This window comes from Sardina pilchardus, chromosome 4 (genome assembly GCF_963854185.1).
Source record: "Sardina pilchardus chromosome 4, fSarPil1.1, whole genome shotgun sequence".
In the NCBI taxonomy this organism is placed as follows: domain Eukaryota; kingdom Metazoa; phylum Chordata; class Actinopteri; order Clupeiformes; family Clupeidae; genus Sardina; species Sardina pilchardus.
Window position 1 is genome coordinate 16,711,205 of NC_084997.1, and position 17,500 is coordinate 16,728,704.

Consider the following 17,500-nt stretch of genomic DNA (forward strand, 5'->3'; position numbering starts at 1 on the left):
GGCTCGGCCCCCCACACAAACGCTCTTTCACTGGGACACATACATTACGGGGATTTATGTGTCGGGTCCCCCCCTGACGAGTTGTTATGTTGCGTTGGGGGTCGGACACACACACACATTCACACACACACACACACACACGCACACACACACACACACATACATGTGCGTGCGAGTTTGTTTCGCAGCGTTGTTTGGTTCGCACCGAAATAGCCAATGTCACGTTCACCACTCTTTTTTTCAGTGACTCATTGAAAATCAAAATGCCCCTAAGCGCCTGTATGTGTTATTGCCTCAAATAAGCAAACGAGGCAAAGTCGCACCGAATCGCATTCATCTTGCGCCGTCATTAATTAGCCAGATCTCGTCTGGCGCGAGCGTCCTGCAGTCAAACTCATTGGGAGAAATGAGCTCAGCCCACACCATTGCTCATAGCGTAAACAAAGCGGGCCGCGCCAGCGACCGCCAGCCCCACTCCAATCCATTCGCGTCCGCCTCCATTTTGCCTCGCAGATAAATGGCCGGCCTCGGACAGCGCCTTCTGTCGATCTCAGCGCCACACGTCCTCCCCGCACCCGCACACGCACACGCACACACCATACACACACGCACACACCATACACACACGCACACACACACACCCCAGAGAAGCGCTTATTAATGGCCTCATGCAAAGTGGCCCGTGTGTGTAGGTGCCCGTCTCTGAGTCGCAGTAGGTAATTACATTTGACCCCCCCTCCAAACCGCCACTTCCTGCCAACTCACTCCAGCCCCAGCCTCCTCTCCCTCCTCTCTCCTCTCCTTCCTCTCTCTCTTCTCTCTCTCTCCTCTCCTCTCTCCCTCCTCTCTTTCCTCTTCCTCCTCTCTCTCCTCTCCTCGCCTTCCTCTCTCCCCTCTCTTTCCTCTCCCTCCTCTCCTTCCTCTCTCTCTCCTCTCTCTCCTCTCTCTCTTCCCTCTCTCCCTCTCTCACTCCGCTCTCTCCTCTCCTCCTTCCTCTCCCTCCCTGTTAAGAAACTCATTTAGTCAGTTTGTTTGGCTGCAATAGCATATGAGAGCAGCGGCCGTGGGAGATCAATCAACTTCACCGCACGCTAGGACAGCATAGGTGAGGGAAAGGGGGAGAGGTTGCTGGCAAAGAGGCTTAGAGAGAGAGAGAAAGAGACAGAGAGAGTGAGAGAGAGCGACAGACAGACAGACAAAGAGAGGAATCATCCAGACTGTGAGCAGGAAGCAGATGTTGCGGTCTCCTCTCTCTGTCTCACTGCTGGTGAGGCTGCTTTGAATCCAAGTTGACACTTCTCGCTGGATCTTCCAGTGTTGTACCTGAGGGCCTAATTATCAGAGACTTAGCTCGTCACGTCACCTCCGAGTTTGCCTCATGGATGTACACAGCAGTAATGATCCAGTCGTTTAGTTGATTGCTGTTATTAGAACGGAACAGCTCGTTTGGAAAACAGCCGGGGAACAAAAAGCAAAGGTACAGTATGTGTGTTGACTGTTGAGCTTGATTATGCCACTGGGACTGGAGATGGAACCTGAAGGTTCTGTTTACACTGCAATGCGATGAAAGCTCAGTTCCAGTCCTCTTTCTCAAGTGAATTCTCGAGTCTCGAGGACTGGACTAGCGGTCAGAGCGTCTGGTTAATTATGGTTTGGCGCTGGGGAAAGGGGTCACCGCACCTCCACCGTAGAGGGACTTCAGCTGCGGAGTGCCGACACGAGGGTTCGACCGCGGGGGTTTTCGTCCGGGACGTGAGAAGGGGCCCTCTCTCTCTCTCGAGCAGCGCTGGCAGGAAACCACAAGATGGTTTTCACAGCTGAGCTCCCCTGCGGTTGTGTTTTGGAGGGGTGGGTGGAGGGTGGAGGGGGGGAAGGTTGTGGTGTGCGGGTGGCCCCGCTGCTTCAGATGTGGTTGGAGCTGGAGTCCCCCTGAGACCTCGGGTCCCATGCGAGAGGGGGGGGGGGGGGAGCAGGATGCCCTCTGTCCTCGCCGGTGTCCCTAACCGCCCGCGCACGTGTTTTCATTGTTGACGCAACGTTTCAGTTGAGTCAACACACCGCAGGTGTGAGAGTGGGAAAGAGAGACAACGAGAGGAACGGACGGGAGAGCTTCTCAACACGCAGACCTTCACGGTCAGCTGAGGGAGAGCTTCTCAACATGCAGACCTTCAGCTGTGGTCAACTGTGGTGCAGCCACAGTTATGTGGAATGAATCTGCCCCCCTGACACCCCCCCGCCCCCCGCCCCGCAAAAACCAGCTGGAAAAGCACAGCCGGTCAGAATCGTGCGTAATCGTCGGTACGCATCGACCACTGGTGCTGTGGTCAAGCTGCATCCCTGGAGGGCCTATTTTTTGGGGCGGAGGAGGACGGAGGAGGACGGGGGCGAGGTGGTCATGCCTTGTTGCTGCGCCTGGAGCGCGCCTCAGCCCCGGGGAGGCGGCCCTCTTCCGCAGACACAATTTATGGCTTGTTGCTGCCGCCAGCTTGTCAGCAGGGCGCTAAAACACACAGCAGTTAAGAGCCCGCAGCTCTGTCTGAGTGCTCCGTCGAACACATGAGGGAGTGGAGGAGAGGAGGAGAGAGAGAGGGAGAGAGAGAGGGAGAGAGAGAGAAGGATGGGGAGACTTAGGGAAGATGAGAGCGGGAGGAAAGAAAAAAGTAATCAAAAAGTGAAAGTATTTATTACTGCCGTGGCATGTTTGGGTTTTAACAGCTCTCCCCTGGCAGCCTGCCAATATCGGAGCTCTTTCTCTTTCACCTCCTATCCCTTCATCCCTCCGTCTCTTTCACTCTCTTTGCCTCCCTCCATCTCTCTCTTTCTCTCTCTCCCCATCTCTCCATCCCTCTCTTGCTCTCTCCATCTCTCTCTTTCTCTCTCTCCCCATCTCTCCATCCCTCTCTTGCTCTCTCCATCTCTCTCTCTCTCTCTCTCTGTGTCTTGCTCTCTTCATCTCTCTTTCTCTCTCTCCCCATCTCTCTCTTGCTCTCCCCATCTCTCTCTATCTCTCTCTCTCTCTCTCTCTCTCTCTCTATCTCTCTCCCTCTCTTTCTCTCTCCCCATCTCTCTCTCTTGCTCTCTCCATCTCTCTCTCTCTCTCTCTCTCTCTCTCTCTCTCTCTCTTTCTCTCTCAAGCAGGTAATAACGTCTCAACTGCCCTCCAGCCTGAACTCCAGTCTGACAAACTCCAATTTTGATTCCCATCCACTCGTGCTTAGAGCATGACGGAACAGACTGGCTATACCTATCCTTTGATCATTCCACATTCTCTCTGCTATCTGAGGAAGAAGAAATTGAGATTGCAAGGCACACACTCACATGTGCGAGCACACACTCTCTCTCTCACTCACACACACACACACGCACGCACACAAGAGTTCCGCACTCCATACACACACACACACACACACACACACACTCACACACACACACACACACAAACTCAAGGGAGCACTGTGACTTAGAACATTGCTTCACATTGAGAGTTCTCCTAAGCGTGGGTTTGCTCTCCTTAATGAGCCACACATGATGAAACCCTCGCTATAAATCCATGATGTGGAGGCAGCCCACGGATCATAAAGATTTGTCCTTTTCTTAGTCGGAACGGTCAAGCCAAATACATACAGATATGTGTCCAAGAAAAATCAATACAGCACATGAAGCTTAGTCTTCAAATCCCAAATTGAGATAGCAGAGGGCACATTTCTGGGAGCATATTTGTGCGTGTGCGTGTGTGTGCGTGTGTGTGTGTGTGTGTGTGTGTGTGTGTGTGTGTGCTCCCAGGGGGCCCCTGCCAAGCTGCTCTCCACCTCAGAGCCACTCCATTCCCCGTCATTTATATTCTGAATGGAATCCCTCACAGCAACACAATCAATCAATGAATGAATCTTCTCTCGGGAGATATTACTTCTGCCAGCCGGCTAGCCAGCCAGTCAGTCAGTCAGTCAGTCAGCCAGCCAGCCAGTCAGTCTTATATGTATGCTGTTGAAAGCCCACACTCTCCAGAGGAGAGCTCCTGCCTAGCTGTTGAATGCCCCCAGGGATAGCCTCCACTTCACTGGACCTGGCCTAGTTTACTGCCCCCCCCTTCCTCCTCCTCCTCCTCCTCCTCCTCCTCCTCCTCTTCCTCCTCCTCCTCCTCCCCTCCCAGGGACCCTCAGCTCCTCGCTTATATTTACACTGATGAGGTCATGATTTGCAGTTGAAGGCGTACTAATAACTGTTTGCCTTCATATCCGAGTTTTAACAAGCCTGTAAAGAAGGGGACAGCGCTTTTACTGCCCTCCCAATCCCTTTAAAATGTCCATTAGGGGGCGAGGAGAGCGGGGGGACGAGATTTATCACGCGCTGTCCGCCGTCAGCCTCATTGTTTTATGTGTTGGTTTATTTTTACCACGTGCGCTCTTTAAAAATTTAATAGGCCCGTTCTTTGTGGTTCCGCGCCTTTGATATAGTGGGCTATCAGGAAGGGAAGAGGGGCTGTTGAATTATACAACGTTGTGGTCACACGTTTGCCGCAACCTAGGCACTTGCGCGTGCGCACACACTGACACACACACTGACACACACACACACACACAAACCAATCAGTCACTCACTCACAGACTCACAAACATCCTCCCTCTGTATTTCTCTTCATCCTAATCACACCCACTGTCACCCACACACTAGAGCAGGAGCCATAACTCTTCGGCGAGAGGTGCCCGCTTTTATATATTCCCCGTTCTTTACGACGGCGCGCTCCGGCATCTCACAGGTCTCTGCATCGTTTGCACGTGGTGGTGGTGGTGGTTGGTGGTGGTGGAGGTGGATTTGTGTTGTGGTGGGTGGTGGGTGGTGGCGGGATGGGGTGGGGTGGCTGTTGTGATTGTGATTGGAGACTTTTGTGCCTCCGTCGGGTCAAGGAGGAGGTAATTCTCCCTCCTCTGCCCCGGGGCCCCGGCCGTAAATCTCCCCCGCTAATGGCCACTCAATAGACAGCAGGCAGAATACGGGCACAGCGTCAGCATCCCCCCGAGCTCTCCTCGCTCGCTCGCCCGCCCGCTCGTCTCCATCACAGAGCCGTCACAGGAGAGGCTGGCACAAGTCTGGCCCGGGCGCTCGGGCAGGCAGACTTGGCAGTGCCCCCTCAGCTGGTGTTTGTGTGTGTGTGTGTGTGTGTGTGTGTGTGTGTGTGTTTGTGTGTGTGTGTGTGTGTGTGTGTGTGGTAGGCACTTGTCAGTGAAATTAGAAGAAAGCCCAACGTGCTGTGCTGCTGTGCTGCTGTGCTGCTTGTCAAACAGTCAACTCAGCGTTTTCTCGCCGATCCCTCTTGTTTTTTCCGCAGTCTTAAGGGCTTACACGGGTGGCTGGCTTTCAGCGCAAGTGGTTTTATTTGGGGGAGGGCGTTTTTTTTCTGCTTTAATTAATGTGGGGAGGAGCGGGGGAGGTTTGGGTTTTTTTTTAGTTTTTTTTTTTTAGTGTAAATGGATTTGGCTCGAGGGTGAGAAGCCTCCGGGCTCTGGACTCTGGACCTTGGGGATGACCAAAGCTAATTGGCCTCCCGATCTGTTCTTTACCAGTTGCATAGTTTAGCCCTTTTGCCTCGAGTCACCAATTAAGCCAAACCCTGCCCGGCACTAATTATCATGTACGTACGCAGCTCTGTACAAATGCTGAGGAGAGAGGAGTCCATTTTGAGCAGGTATTACTTTAGGAGGACACTATAGGAGTGAGTGTGAAGACGTGAACAGTACTGTAGGTACATACCAAAAGATGAATGGTAAACAGAAAAGTTGTGACATTCCACTCAAACATTGGCATTGAGTCATGAGTTGTAAAAACGACTCTTAAAATGGAAGTTCCGTGCCGCTCCAGGAGTGGGATTTGTTTTGTTTTTGTTGGGTGTCGTGCTCCAAATCTGCCCTGAAGGCGACAGGTCCAGCTGCTGATTTATGTCCCTCCCGCCCTCTCCGCTCTGGCCTGCCGAGGGCCCTGGGGTTTTTATTAGGTCCCGCGCACCGTCCAACCCCCTGGCTAAGACGTGGAGCCGAGCCCAGATTTTGATTGCCCCCATCATTGGGAGGGGAGGGGGGTTGATGCTGGACCCTCTCTCTCCGCTCTCCGCTCCCTGCTAGCTGACTATGCACACGACATTACCGCTGGGTGATGATGGCGGATAACCGGATCAGCGCCGGTGCTCGCCTCACGGCTGGTGACCGCGGGAGGCTAACGACACCATGGTGGTGTGTCTGAGTGGCATCCTGCGTACGCCGATGCACCAGTGTGACAGAATCAGGTGCTCAGCAGGGTGGAGGTGTTAGCAGGGTGTTGCGTGTGTGTGTGTGTGTGTGTTGTGTGTGTTGTGTGTGTTGTGTGTGTTGTGTGTGTTGTGTGTGTTGTGTGTGTTGTGTGTGTGTGTGTGTGTGTGTGTGTGTGTGTGTGTGTGTGTGTGTGTGTGTGTGTGTGTGCGTGGAGGCCACTTGGGACTCCTCCTGAAAGGTAAAATGACGTGAAGGAGACTTGTGTTAGGTACAGTACAGTAAGGCGTGGAGCGGGGTATACAGGTGACAGGCTCCCGAGGAACGAAAAACATGTTGACCCCCCCCCCCCCCCCCCCACGGCTGGCGTGATGGAAATGTGACAGAAAATGTACGGTGTACATTCGAATGAATTCACTTGAAAAATGTAACATTTTCGGGCGTTCTCACAATCTGCCCTCAAGCTGCCAAGCTCGCGTTGACATGTCAGTTGACGGTTGTCGTGATGGATTGCCAGTCATACGTCGGAGGGTTTCAGGTCTAACCATGCAGTCCAAAGACGCATTTCTGTCACAATATTTGCTAACAAACATCTGCCAAGTAAGCAAACTGCCAGTAGGCCTCTAAAGGATGGTGAAATGCATGACATTACAAGAAGTGAAAACAGAAACAACAGGCTCTTATTAAAAGTTGTTTTCCTGGCCCTGACAATGGCCCCATAACCCGTTTACGCCTCATAAAGTGGTTGCATTTCTCTCCCCCTGATCAGCAACCCTCCCCCTCCCCCCCCACCCCCAAGCCCCACGGCTAACAAGATTTGGTCTTGGCACTGGGTCTTGTATCAACACCACTTGTGTTTCCTCAACCCCAGGGCTGAACGGCCAGCAGTCCCACACAAACAAACCGGTCAGCAGGCCTGTGCCAAACATAAGAGCCTCGGGAGCGAACGCGAGGCTGGACGCTAGGAGGGTGGCCTGGCCGGTGGCCGTGGCGGTGGCGGCGGCGGCGGCGTCTGCGTCTGCGGTGGTGGCACATGGTCTTAGTCGTGTAGGCCGCGCCCGCGCCGCTCCGCCCAGTACATTCTCAGGGCCCTCCCAGATCAGCTCCCGTGGCTTAGCTTCATTAGCGGGTTTAGATTTAATTACTGCTCATTAAGCTGCTGTATTTTTTTCCTCTTTTTTTTTCAGCGGTAGCTTACAAATATTTAATCGGCGTTTCGTCATGCTGCGTTGTGGGTGGCACTGGGAGGAGGATGGGGAGGGCAGAGGGTGGGGGGGGGGGGGGGGGGGGGGGAGGGAGCAGGGGGAGGATTACATGCAGATCTGTTTACCTCTCCTCCCCATCGGCTTTGTAGTTTTGGATCATAAGAATTGGGGAAGCCTGAGGCAAAAGCGTGTGCGTGTGTGTGTGTGTGCGCGCGCTTGTGTGGGTGTTTGAGTGCGTGTGTGTGCGCATGGGTGCATATTGTATGTGCGTTTGTGTGTTTTAATTCCGTTTAAACAAACGGAAGAAAAGAATGAGGGATGGGGGTGTGTGGGTGTGTGAGCGTCGGGGGCATGAGTGTGAGGGTTCTAAATGTCTCCCCCCCCCCCCCCCCCCCCCCGCTGCAGGACGTGTCTGGATGCGCGGGACCCCTACTGCGGCTGGGACCAGAAGCAGCGCCGCTGCACCACCATCGAGGACAGCTCCGACATGAGCAAGTGGACCCAGAACATCACCGCCTGCCCTGTAAGCACCGCCAGCCCTGTCTTCTTCCATCTCTTTTCTCTTCCTCCTCTCTCCTCTTCTTCCTCTTCTTCCTCTTCCATCTCTTTTCTCCCCCTCCTCTCATCTTCCTCTCTCCGTGTCCCAGTGGTCCCTGAGTGCTGTATGGATGGCTGCCGTCCTGAAGCATGCCCAGTCCTTCCACTCCCCTCAAGGGACAGTCCTGTGTAGTTTAATGATCTGTCATGTGGGAAGCCTGTCATGTACTGTACCATGTCAAAAAAGTGTTGCGTGTGTGTGTGTGTGTGTGTGTGTGTGTGTGTGTGTGTGTGTGTGTGTGTGTGTGTGTGTGTGTGTGTGTGTGTGTGTGTGTGTGTGTGTGTGTGTGTGTGTGTGTGTGTGTGTGTGTGTGTGTGTGTGTGTGTGTGTGTGAGAGAGAGAGAGACGTGGTGTGCTTTGCTTCATGATCGGTGTCGTTCTTGCGGTGTTGAAGTGTCTTGAGACATGTCCTTCCCTGATCCATCATGTTCTTGCAAGTGTTCTCCGATGTTCCGTTCCACAGTCCGTCTTATTCTGGACGTATTCCCAAACGTATTCCCTTCTGTCCTTCTCATGTACCGCAGCTCCAGAACCAGACCACTAATGGCGTCTTCGGGCCCTGGGCACCGTGGCAACCCTGTAGCCATACCGACGGCGACGGCTCCAGCGCCTGCCTGTGCCGCTCCCGGACGTGCGACAGCCCCCCGCCCCGCTGCGGGGGCAAGAACTGCCAGGGCCCCACCATCGAGGTGTCCAACTGCTCCAGGTGCAGTGGCCGGAGTCTCACAAGCAGTGCTAGCAGTGGTGTGGTCTAGCTAGCTGTAGTGGGTATACTGTAATGTAGTCTAGTTAGCTGTAGTGGGTATACTGTAATGTAGTCTAGTGTAGGGTTGCCAACTCTGAGAAAATAAAATACGGAACAAAAATACCGGGGGGGGGGGGGAGAAGAAACACTAATAGCCTCAAACTTGAGGCCCAGTTATGGTAGACTTTGGGGTCATAGGGCCCACCTACCCGTACCTCCACCCCACATCAAATCATCATTATGATTATCATTGTCACAATTATTATTATACTATATTGTATGCACTTTCACTTCAAAGCAGTCAATACTGTGCTAAAAGTGCTTAAAGTGCTAGTTTGTGATATGCACATCAGAGGCCTGCTTTACTACAGTTTTTCTCAAATGCTAAAACACAAAAGCCAATCCTCTAAACCAAATGACCAGTTGTCTAAACACATTTACTAAATCTATCTATGGTATTTTTCAATACCATAAACACATTTCACATGAAGACACAATTCACAAAACACAATCCTCCTTTCTCATAAATCTAAGCACATTTTTCCTTGCTAAAACACATGTTGCAAAACATATTCTCAAATGAAAGCTCATGTGATGCAAAATGCTTGCCACAGTCACCAATAACTGAACACAATGAACACACCTAGCGTCATTTATTACACACAACGACTCAAAATTGAAGACACTTGATGCTAATGCGCACAGTGACTGTGGTGTGTGTGTGTGTGTGTGTGTGTTGTGAATGAAGAAAATAAAAGAACTTCACACCCTTCACACCCTTCACACCTTTCACACCCTGATCATGTTTTCAAGTTGTTTCCTGTTGTGTGCAATAGATTCTGTTTTTTGCACTGAGTTGTGTTAAAGTAGTGTACTTGCAGAATGTTCTGTGCTCTTCATATGAAACTCACAACTCTAAATGAAGAACTCTTTTCCAAAACGCTATAAATCCATTTTGAAAACATTACTGTACTGTAACAAAACGTGTTACTGTATTTACAGTAATTGTGTGTTTTAGGTAATATCAATAAAATATTTTTATTGAGTAAAGAAAAATTACAGTAACTAAACATAACACAATACAGTTTCACTGAGGTTACTTGAAAAACAAAATTTAAAAAATATATTTATGAAAATTCATTAGTAAAATGGTGGATACAGCGTTTTGGAAAAGAAGCTCTTTTGGTGTGAAAGTTTGAGTTTTGAAGTGGGAAGGTGTGGTTGTGCTTATGTAGCTTTAGAAAAGGGTATTGTGTTTAGACATTGGGGAACATGGAGGAAACGTTTGTGAAATGTGTTCTAGCATTTGAGAAAAACTGTAATGTAAGATATATTTACAATAGTTCATTGCTTTTGCATGATTGCATGAGAAATATTCCTGAAAACAACAGCAATTATATGGGTGCTATTGTTTTGGGATGTTTCCCTTATGCAATAGCCTCCACGGATAGGCAAATGGAGAAAAAACGTATAGCCTGCCTTTACTGTAATGAAATTTCATTTGAATGCCTGAATGTAAAGATCCAGGAAACATAATAACAACTTTTGTTTATGGTAAAAGGCCCAGCATAAATAAATTATAATAGGCGTAAATAACTTATCTGGAGATCTTTAAATGAAACACCAATCTTTCGACCATGTTATATTCAAATTTGCCTAAACAATACTCAATGCTAAACAATGTAGCCTATTGTAGCCTACAGTCTCTGTTCTGTTTCTATGGAAGTGGCAAGAATCCACGTTGTTAAATGTCATTAATGAAATAGCCTTCCAACAGGTTGAAGTGGAGCTTTGCCAACAACGTTATTGTGTAGTTTCAGTTTCTGTCGCGCAAACGTGCAAACGCATGCAATGAACGCTCATACCACCACTTAATTGTATGACCCAATGTTTAATCGCATCAAATTAGCAAGCATTTCCTCCTGATTGCAGAACATTGTTTTCTTTTCTGTCGGGCCGCGGTTGCATGATCAATTGCGCAGCTAATTATCAGGTGAAGCACCGGACTTCACTCCATGCCTCGCAGACCAGCAAGCTCCACGTTGCGTCAGGGAGTTTTTTTGGCTTTTTTTGTGTGTAGCCTATGTTTTTAATTGTAGTATGTGTGCATTTAGCAGTTTCTCAAAAATACGGAACAAACAGCGTTCTGTATTAGTTCAATACGGAACAAGACTTTTAGGTGTCAAATACGGGACGATTCCGTATTTTACGGGACGATTCCGTATTTTACGGAACGGTTGGCAACCCTAAACACAGGGCAACGAATGAGGGCAACAGACAACTAGCAACTTTATTAGCAAAACCACCACTAGTTAGCTAAATACCATTCAATCTCAATGGAGCAATGGTAGCTAACAGTTTACTGGGGGAGAAACGATGTCCTCTTAACAACCTCAACAACCTTAGCAACAATATAAAAATAGATGTTAGTTGCTTTTTTAAGCATTTGATGCGTCTCTCGGCCAATAGGTCCTTGGGCTGAAAAAGGCAAGGCCCTTGCACTAGTGTATATGATTGATGTTCTTAACACTAATTACTATTGAGTTGAAGAAAAAAAAAATAGATGAAATAGCAGTATCCAAAGATACATTTCAGAAAAAGTTGTTCTTTCCAGACAATTCCCATTTCATCAAGAAATGCTGTGAGACTAGCCTAACACATCCACTTCAGATGAAATGATGTGAAAAGAAATGGTGTTAAATATTGTAGTGTAACCTGCGTTGTGTGGAACCACCGCGGTCCAGCCCTGCACACGCCCGGACTCGAACCCGCGAGACAGCAGCACCACGGATCGGGAGTCGAGCGCGCTAACAATCCAGCTAAAAGCCCAGGCTACTAGCTTTCATGCCAGCAGCGCTCTTGAAGCGTCGGGGAGTGAGGTTTACTAACGTTCCACAGCATAGCTAACCAGCTAGCACCCGTTACACTCACCCCCCTAAACCTCACTCCTAGGGTTGCCAACTCTGAGAAAATAAAATACGGAACAAAAATACCGCGGGGGGCGGGGGTCATTGGGGCCCACCTACACGTACCTCCACCCACATCAAATTATCATTATGATTATCATTATCACAATTATTATTATGCTATATTGTTAGACATGCACTTCACTTCAAAGAAGTCAATATTTGAAGTGCTAAAAGTGCTTAAAGTGCTATGCATGTGTGTTCATGTCCTATGCACATCAGAGGCCTGCTTTAATAATGTAAGATATATTTACAATAGTTCATTGCTTTTGCATGGTTGCATGAGAAATACTTCTGAAAACAACAGCAATTATATGGGTGCTATTGTTTTGGGATGTTTCCCTCATGCAAGCATCATAGGCCTCTGGTAGGCAAATGGAGGGAAAAAAAGATATGCTTTATAATGACATTTTATTTGAATGCCTGAATGTAAAGATCCAGGAAACATAATACCAACTTTTGTCTATGGTAAACGGCCGAGCATATAGGCGTAAATCACTTATCTGGAGTCTGGAGATCTTTAAATGAAAGACTAAAGCTACAATCTTTTGACCATGTTATATTCAAATTTGACTAAACAATACTCAATGCTAAACAATGTATTGTACAGTCTCTGCTCTGTTTCCATGGAAGTTGCAAGAATCCACGTTGTTAAATGTCGTTACGTAGCCTAATTAAATAGTCTTCCAGGTTGAAACGGAGCTTTGCCAACAACGTTATTGTGTAGTTTCAGTTTCTGTCGCGCAAACGCACACAACCGCATGTATTCAATGAAAGCTCATACCACCACTTATTTGTATGACTCTGTTTTAATCACATCAAACTAGCCAGCATTTCCTCCTAATTGCAGAAACTTTGTTTTCTTTTCTGTCGGCCCGCGGTTGCTTGATCCAGATCAATTTCGCAGCTAATTATCAGGTGAAGCACCGGACCTCACTCCATGCCTTGCGGACCAGCAGGCTCGACGTTGTGTCAGGGAGTTTTTTTGTGTGTGTTTTATGTGTTTTTTTTTATTGTAGTATGTGTGCATTGAGCAGTTTCTCAAAAATACGGAACAAAGAGCGTTCCGTATTAGTTCAATACGGAACAAGACTTTTAGGTGTCAAATACGGGACGATTCCGTATTATACGGAACGGTTGGCAACCCTAGTCTAGTTAGCTGTAGTGGTTATACTGTAATGTAGTAGGCTAGTTAGCTGTAGTGGGTATACAGTACTGTGATAGTAGTTAGCTGTAGTGGGTATGCTGTGATGTGAGGTTACTGTAGCTGTAGTGGGTACACTGTTATGCACTGTAGTCTAGTTAGCTGTAGTGGATACTGTGATGTAGTAGTTAGCTGTAGTGGGTATACTGTGATGTAGTAGTTAGCTGTAGTGGATACTGTGATGTAGTAGTTAGCTGTAGTGGGTATACTGTGATGTAGTAGTTAGCTGTAGTGGATACTGTGATGTAGTAGTTAGCTGTAGTGGATAGGCTATACTGTGATGTAGTAGTTAGCTGTATTGGATATACTGTGATTTAGTAGTTAGCTGTAGTGGATAGGCTATACTGTGATGTAGTAGTTAGCTGTATTGGATATACTGTGATGTAGTAGTTAGTTGTAGTGGGTATGCTGTGAAATGTTAATACCTATCCTTGCCTATTTTAAGTGGGTATACTGAGATGATGATGCTTTTTAAGTGGGTACACTGCGAAGTTCTGCGTTATCACATACAGTAGACTAGACTACTGATTGTTACCACTCCGAGACCCAAGAGAGCGGCTGTTTCGCTACATTTAGAGACACACTCCCACCTGTCTGCTATCACACTCTCCATGTCATTATCTTCAAATGGAGCAGATATTGCCTCTGTTATTCACTCGGCGGCATCAAAGAGTGGGACATCTCTGTGTGGCGCCTTATTATTCATTGGACTGGAGATCGGTCAAACCACAACGCTTAATCATTAAAGGTTCTCCCTTTTTTGTCTGTGTTTGACTGCGCACACAGTCCATTTATAATGACTTGGTTGACTTTGTGTCCAAGCAGCAGTACAAAAAAAAAGGAGTGCTGCTTTTTGCTGGGAGCGCATGCAAGATTAAATCCAACATGGCGAAATTGGATTGTGTTGTTGGACGAAGTGGCAATTAAATCATGAGAGGGTCTCTACAGGAGGAAAAGCACTCAAGCAAATTGAGGGAATATGTTGCCACATCAAACTCTTGTCATCGCCGTGGCAGGTTTTGCGGCACACTAGTGACAAATTAGCTCAGGCTTTTTTTTTTTTTTTTTTTTAAATATGGTGTCGCCGAAACAACAGCTCTCTGCGCCTGTGGACTGGAGAATCAATTCTGGGGCCGGAGAATGGCGGGGCCTCTCGCAGTCGCAAGTCCGTGTGGTCACAGCGAACGTAAATTAATTTTTCTCGATCGTGTCACGCCAACAGGAACGGAGGCTGGACCCCCTGGTCGTCCTGGGGCCAGTGCAGCACCACGTGCGAGATCGGCTTCGAGGTGCGCCAGCGCTCGTGCAACAACCCCGCGCCCCGACACGGAGGCCGAGTGTGCGTAGGACAGGCCAGAGAACAGAGGTGAGAGTTCAAAGTTCAAGGTCAAAGCTGTCATTTCATTAGTGTTGGGACAGATCTGAATGGAACTACAGTAGGACATCAGGTGTACAGTATGATGTTGATGTATGGATGTTGGTGGGAAGGTGGTGATGCATGGAGAAACCTTTTAAACCTTTGAAGTTCAAAGCTCTGCAGATAACTGTTGTTGCCCAGTATCAGTGGTAAAGCGTTTGTAAACAATATCGCTTGGCAACATTGCCTACAATGCCCTGGACCTTTGCTAAAAAATCATCACCCTGTATACCATCCCCTTTATATTGTTTATGAAGCTAAAGTTATTATGAAACATGTTCCGAGTCCAGTGTGGGTTGTCTGTTCATTGTTTCCTTTTGTGTTCAGGTTCTGTAACGAGAAGGTGACGTGTCCTCAGCCCGTGTTCTGGTCGTCGTGGGGCTCGTGGACCAAGTGCAGCGCCGAGTGTGGGGGCGGGGTCCAGTCCCGTGTGCGCTCCTGTGAGAACGGCAACACCTGCCCCGGCTGCGCCCTGGTAAGAGTCCGAACGATGACCGCAATGTGTGTGTGTGTGTGTGTGTGTGTGTGTGTGTGTGTGTGTGTGTGTGTGTGTGGAGGCCACTTGGGACTCCACCTGAAAGGTAAAATGACGTGAAGGAGACTTGTGTTAGGTACAGTAAGGCGTAGAGCGGGGTATACAGGTGACAGGCTCCCGAGGAACGAAAAACATGTTGACCCCCCCCCCCCCACGGCTGGCGTGATGGAAATGTGACAGAAAATGTACAGTGTACATTCGAATGAATGAACAAACCAGAGATTGATAGTAAGGGAGCATGAATGAAAGGCATACATTAAAAATGCAGTTGGTGGGAAAAATAAGTATCATCTTACTTAATTGCTTTGTTTTTGTGATAGAAAAAACATGCTTAAAATGATAATGAATATGAGGCACGAGGAAAGAAACATGAGTAAAAAGCATGATTAACTACAGTACAGTAGGAGGAAACGTGAACCCATTCATCATGCAGTGAAAAAAAAGCATAAATTCAGTGGCTGTCTGGCGGCTGTCTGGCTTTAAAAGCGCCGACTGGTTAGAGCTCAGTGAAGTTATACGGAGGGCTCCGCTCTTCCAGAGTCTAGGGGTGACATTTCCGTGTGCCGCAAAGTGGAGCCAGTTGACCATTCCTGCCCCTACTTCCGGAGCAGCGAGGGGGTACATCGGAGTCATCGGAGAGCCGCGCTCACCCCCGGCCAAGCTATCGCATCTCTCCGCTCCTCTCTCTCTCTCTCTCTCTCTCTCTCTCTCTCTCTCTCTCTCTCTCTCTCTCTCCTTCTCCACCACACGGGGCTTTTTAGCAGCCACTCCATTGCACTTAATGACCCAGACTCACTCGGCAGATTTTAATTAACGTTATTAAAACTCCAAATGAAGTGTCTCATTTGGCAGCTCCTCTCCAGCCCCATTGAGCCGCTGAAGGAGAGGAGGCAACCACGGTCATGTACCGACACCGCAGGGGGCAGCAGGCAGGGGGGGGCGGGGTGGAGTGGGGAGGGGGGGGGGGGTAGGGTGGAGTGGACTGGGGTGGGTGGGGTGGGGTGGGGTGGGGTGGTTGGATAAGTGTGGGGAGGGAGGCAGGGAGTCATGGCTCACGTACAGCTGAACAGGTGTGACGACATGACGGCTGTAAACGGATGATGGATGGGAGAGGGAGTTAGAGGGGGGGCGATTGAATTGAAGGTGAATTGAAATCCGAAACGAAACGCGGCGAGCAAACAAACAGGGAAAAGATGAGTACAGGACGCATGCAAACCTGGTCTAGCCATAAAATGTTATCCAATTGAACACCTCCTCTCCTCTCCTCTCCTCTCCTCTCCTCTCGTCCCCCCTCGTCTCCTCTTCTCTCATCTCATCTCTTCTTCTCTCCACGCCTCTTCTCACCTTACTTCAACCTTCCCCTGTTCTCTCTCCTCTCTCTCCCTCTCTCTTTCTTTCTCTCTCCCCCTCTCTCTCCCCCTCCCCCTCTCTCTCCCCCTCCCTCCCTCTCTCTCTCTCTCTCTCTCCCCCTCTTTCTCTCTCTCTCTCTCCCCCTCCCCCTCTCTCTCCCCCTCCCTCCCTCTCTCTCTCTCTCTCTCTCCCCCTCTTTCTCTCTCTCTCTCCCTCCCTCCCTCTCTCTCTCCCCCTCTCTCTCTCTCTCTCTCTCTCCCTCTCTCTGCAGGAGTATAAAGCCTGTAATCTGGAGGCGTGTCCCGAGGTGCGGCGGAACACCCCGTGGACGCCGTGGATGACGGTGAACGTGACGGCGGGCGGCGCGCGGCAGGAGCAGAGGCTGCGCTACACGTGCCGCGCCGCGCTGGCCGACCCGCACGAGCTGCAGCTGGGCAAGCGCAAGGTGGAGACGCGCAACTGCCCCAACGACGGCTCCAACGCCTGCGAGACCGACGGTGAGGAGAGGGGGAAGAGACTGAGAGACAGAGAGACAAGACGGAGAGAGGGAGGGAAAGAGGGAGAGGGAGGGAGAGATGGAGAAAGCAGAGAGACAGAGACAGAGAGAGGGAGAGACAGAGAGAGGTAGTGAGGTAGAGAAGAGTCGGGGAGAGGGAGAGATGGAGAAAAGGAGACAGGGAGGGAGATGGAGAGAGGGAGAGAATAGAGGAGGAGAGAGAGGGAATGACAGAGCTGGAGAGAGGGAGAGATGGAGAGAGGTAGAGAGAGTGAGACAGAGGCAGAGACAGAGGGATCGTGGAAGAGATATATGACTCTCATTTGAGGGAAATGATATATGGTATAGGGCAAATTAAAATGAAGTTCACAGCACAGTGAAAATAATGTAGTCAACACGGGCACACACAGACAAACAAATGTTCATTTTTGTCTTGTTTGTACACTCATAAAAACATCACAAACATGGCACTGAACAGTTTCAAAATGATTTGATGAATGGAAATTCAAGACTTCTCCACATGCTGGCACTTTGAAATAGCATTGCCCTAGGACAGAACATGCTAGTCGTCGACGGAATGTTTGTATTGCTGTGTAGTCACTAGTGATGTTTCCGATTTGTATTCAACACGAGCAAGGACATTTTACAGTCCAGTGCCGTTGTTTGTTTTTTTTCCCCCCCTTTTGAAATATTGTTTCCTTATTGTTTTTCTTTTTGTTAAAAAGCCCTTCAGGCTTCTGTCTGA

The 17,500-nt window shown here is 49.2% G+C and overlaps 1 protein-coding gene across 1 annotated transcript in view; it reads left to right on the plus strand.

Moving 5' to 3' along the window:
• Positions 1 to 17,500, plus strand: part of sema5ba (sema domain, seven thrombospondin repeats (type 1 and type 1-like), transmembrane domain (TM) and short cytoplasmic domain, (semaphorin) 5Ba) — a 131,739-nt gene that overhangs the window by 100,627 nt on the left and 13,612 nt on the right. The window contains 5 exon segments of the mRNA XM_062534376.1: positions 7,850 to 7,967; positions 8,567 to 8,748; positions 14,180 to 14,323; positions 14,702 to 14,849; positions 16,531 to 16,756. Coding sequence (XP_062390360.1) covers positions 7,850 to 7,967; positions 8,567 to 8,748; positions 14,180 to 14,323; positions 14,702 to 14,849; positions 16,531 to 16,756 — 818 coding nt within the window.